The following is a 3,498-nucleotide window of genomic DNA, read 5'->3' as shown; positions in this document are numbered from 1 at the left end:
GCCGCCCGCCGCCCGCCCGGCGGCCGCCCGCGCTCCGCCGCCATGAAGCGGGCGCACCCCGAGTACAGCTCGTCGGACAGCGAGGAGCTGGACGAGGCCGTGGAGGTGGAGAAGGAGAGCGCGGACGAGAACGGGTGAGAGCGGGCGCCGAGCGGCGGGAGGGGCGGCGGGGGCGCCCGGGGTGACCGCTGTCCCGTGCTCCCCGCAGGAACCTGAGCTCGGCCGCGGGCTCCGCGTCGCCGTCCGCCACCTCGCAGATCCTGGCCAGGAAGCGGCGCCGAGGGGTGAGTGCCGCCCGCCCCGCCGAGCCCCCGGCCCCGGCCCGGCCCTCACCCCGCTTTGTGCCCCGCAGATCATCGAGAAGCGCCGCCGCGACCGCATCAACAACAGCCTGTCCGAGCTGCGCCGGCTGGTGCCCAGCGCCTTCGAGAAGCAGGTAGGCGGGCGGCTCCGCCCGCGGCTCTGCCCGCCGCGCCGGGGCTCTGCCCGCAGCTCCCGCTCCTCTCTTCTCAGGGTTCGGCCAAGCTGGAGAAAGCCGAGATCCTGCAGATGACCGTGGATCACCTGAAGATGCTGCACACGGCCGGAGGGAAAGGTAAAGCTCGGCGCTGCGGGAGCGTTCCCGAGCGCTGCGGGGCTCCAGCGCCGGGCTCGGGTTTACGGCCGGAGTGCTGCGCGGCGTTAGCTCTGGCTTGCCCGGGGAGAGAGGGCTCGCACGGCGCGGTAGCAGCTTGTCAGCTGCTGGCAGCTTGGAGAAGACCGAGGTTTTGTTGTTGTCAGGTGCCCGCTCCTCTCACATTTCAAACTTTCGGAGCAGAAAACTGGAAAAAGCAGAGGGTGGAATGAGTAGCGAGGAGAATTAGTGAAAAGGGTGGCATGCAGTTTAGAGGGGAAAAATTAAGTAGTTTGTGAAGTGGCCTCCCTTAAGTTAGGACTTGTGTTTGTAATGGATTTTGCTGTGCTGCAATTTTGCTTGCACTGGGAGACGTGGAAAGAACGAAAGTACTTTCCTCTCAGTGGTAGTGTGCAATTTCAGTTTAAAAACAGCAGTCTGTAGTCACAGGTCTCGGTCTGCAGTCTTGGGAGCTGCAGCATCACAGCGCAGATATAAAAGAAGCTTGTTAGCCCCCAAAACCGACAACAGCAACAAAAAAAGGAATAAAAGGGAGCTTGGCAGCTAGTCTACAGTTGGGAATACTAACCACATCGAAGTGAAAATGCTCGTAGGAGAGGGTGGCGTGGGAAGGCTACGTGCAGGCAGTGCCTGGAAAACAGCATCTTAAGACTTCATTCTTTTTTTTTTTTTTTCTCTCTCGTAGGTTATTTCGATGCTCATGCTTTGGCTATGGACTACCGGAGTCTCGGGTTTCGAGAGTGCCTGGCTGAAGTGGCTCGATACCTGAGCATTATCGAGGGCCTGGATGCCTCTGACCCGCTGCGGGTCCGGCTTGTGTCTCACCTCAATAACTACGCCTCTCAGCGGGAGGCAGCGAGCGGTGCGCATGCTGGCATTGGACACATTCCTTGGGGCAACGCCTTTGGACATCACCCTCACATATCTCACCCATTGCTGCTGCCTCAAAACGGGCCCAGCAATACCAGTACTACAGCGTCTTCCACAGAACCGCATCACCAGGGCAGGATTGCCGCCTCACACGCTGAAACTTCCTCACTCAGAGTGCCCCCAAATGGCAGCGTCGGACCAGTGCTCCCCGTGGTCACGTCTACTACCAAACTGTCTCCTCCTCTCCTCTCCTCCATGGCGTCGCTGTCTGCGTTCCCCTTTTCGTTTGGCTCGTTCCATCTACTGTCCCCCAATATGCTGAGCCCATCTGCACCAACACAATCAGCAAACCTCGGCAAACCGTACAGACCGTGGGGGACTGAGATTGGAGCCTTCTAAGAGCTAACTCTTTAGTAAGGGTGGGGAAGCCTGCAAACCTAGCTGAGCTGGGTTATGCCACTCTTAAAAGTGAAGTTCTTAATAACTGGGACAAAGGTACAGCTTCACCTTAACTAAGTTTGTCTAAAAACTGTCTCTTCAGATTTGTTTTGTTTTGTTGCTGTTTTCTACATTTTTGTATTAGCAGTTTTTTTTTTTTTAAATAGTTGCTGAAGTTGTCTGAAAATAAAGTTAACAGTAGTGGATGTTAACGCTTGTGTTAGATCTGTGCTGAACATTGAAATCAATTTTGTAACAGCTCGTTTCAGATGTTCCGTTTTTCCTGACTACATCGGACTGCCTTTTTATGAAGAGATATCACCTATTATTGTTAGCGACAGCCTAGTTTAGTTATTAATTTTTCCAAGACCACTCTTCTCAGCCTTAACAAGCTGTGTTTTTGTTAATATTTTGACACTGAGATGTTCTATAAAGAGTTACTGTTTTTGTAAACTATATTGGAGTCTTATATTTCTGAACAAAGCGTTGACAAATCAGAAGGACCAGCTCGACCAGCTTTAAGAGCCCAGTTTCTGTTTCTTCTGCTGTGATTTGTTATATGTGGAGGTCTTATTCTAGTCCCTAGTGGGCGTTTATTTGCATCACAGAATCGCTTCGTTATTTCTTCCACCCAAAGGAGCAGTATGCGCTCTAGTGCAGACTCTAGGATGGGGAGGGTGCAAAAGCAGCATTAGAAACTGCAATTGGTGGGGAGTTTCACTACTGGAGATGTGAAGGGGAGGAAATTTTGTTACCTGCAGCAGCCTTCCAGCGTGTTCAATTCACAGGGCCAGATTCTGCTCTGAGTTACAGTGGAGCAATTGCTGTGTTACTGGTATTCTTGGGTAACTGAAAGCAGATTCTTTCCTTCTGTGAGCTTCAAATCTGCACCTGAAACAAATTACACTGGTATTTAAATATCCAGTGGAATGGTACAGTGAGAACCTGTTCAGTGCACGACTTCGTTGCTTAACAAATGTATCCTAACTGATGCATTTTTTTTTGTTTTTGCGTTATACTTTTAGGGGCAGCTCAGTGCCACTCCTCATTTTGCAAGGGCTCTGCTGCATTCTTGTGTGCGTGAGTGTGTGTGCGTGTACATGTATATTTTGTTTGATTTCATGAGAATCTTAATCTGAACAGGTTTATCTCGTGAGTTCCACTGGACTAGGCTTGACTGCTCTTGTATTTGTGTTGTGGTTAAATAAAGGAGAAAGAACAACGTCTTTTAAATGACACGTTTGTCTGGTATATGTATCAGCAGAATTCTATGCCTCTGGTGTCACGGTCAGCGCTGCTTAGTCCTTCTCTGGGCATATGCGTTTACTTTGTTCTCACTCATCCACGGCGGAGTACTTACATGCATGAACTGAGTGTAGCGTGAAGAACCACCGTGCCTCAGAGTCACGGCCAAGGGAGTGAAAGTTAAAGGTGCACTTTGTGTGTGACACCTCCTTGCCTGGCAGTATGTAGGTAGAGAGTGAAGAGATCCGAGTTACCGCTACAGGAGAGGTTAAAGTTGCACAACACCTAATTATTCTTCCTGCTTTGTCTTC

General features: G+C 51.5%; 1 protein-coding gene across 1 annotated transcript; it reads left to right on the top strand.

Moving 5' to 3' along the window:
- On the top strand, nucleotides 7-3,178 carry HEY1 (hes related family bHLH transcription factor with YRPW motif 1). The gene is made up of 5 exons (XM_021388424.1): nucleotides 7-134; nucleotides 209-284; nucleotides 353-436; nucleotides 514-595; nucleotides 1,320-3,178. Exons 1-5 carry the CDS (start codon nucleotides 43-45, stop codon nucleotides 1,901-1,903), a joined length of 918 nt encoding a protein of 305 aa, XP_021244099.1. The 5' UTR covers nucleotides 7-42; the 3' UTR covers nucleotides 1,904-3,178.

This window comes from Numida meleagris, chromosome 2, assembly GCF_002078875.1.
Source record: "Numida meleagris isolate 19003 breed g44 Domestic line chromosome 2, NumMel1.0, whole genome shotgun sequence".
Taxonomy (NCBI): domain Eukaryota; kingdom Metazoa; phylum Chordata; class Aves; order Galliformes; family Numididae; genus Numida; species Numida meleagris.
Note: the sequence above shows the minus strand (reverse complement) of the source record. Positions and strands in the feature narration are given on the sequence as shown.

What these genes read in the sequence shown, in the direction of transcription:
- HEY1 (XM_021388424.1), top strand. Translation starts at nt 43, where the DNA reads ATGAAGCGGGCGCACCCCGAGTACAGCTCGTCGGACAGCGAGGAGCTG. An exon ending in CCAGGAAGCGGCGCCGAGGG is followed by an intron (nt 285 to 352) that starts GTGAGTGCCGCC and finishes TGTGCCCCGCAG; the next exon opens with ATCATCGAGAAGCGCCGCCG. An exon ending in GCACACGGCCGGAGGGAAAG is followed by an intron (nt 596 to 1,319) that starts GTAAAGCTCGGC and finishes TCTCTCTCGTAG; the next exon opens with GTTATTTCGATGCTCATGCT.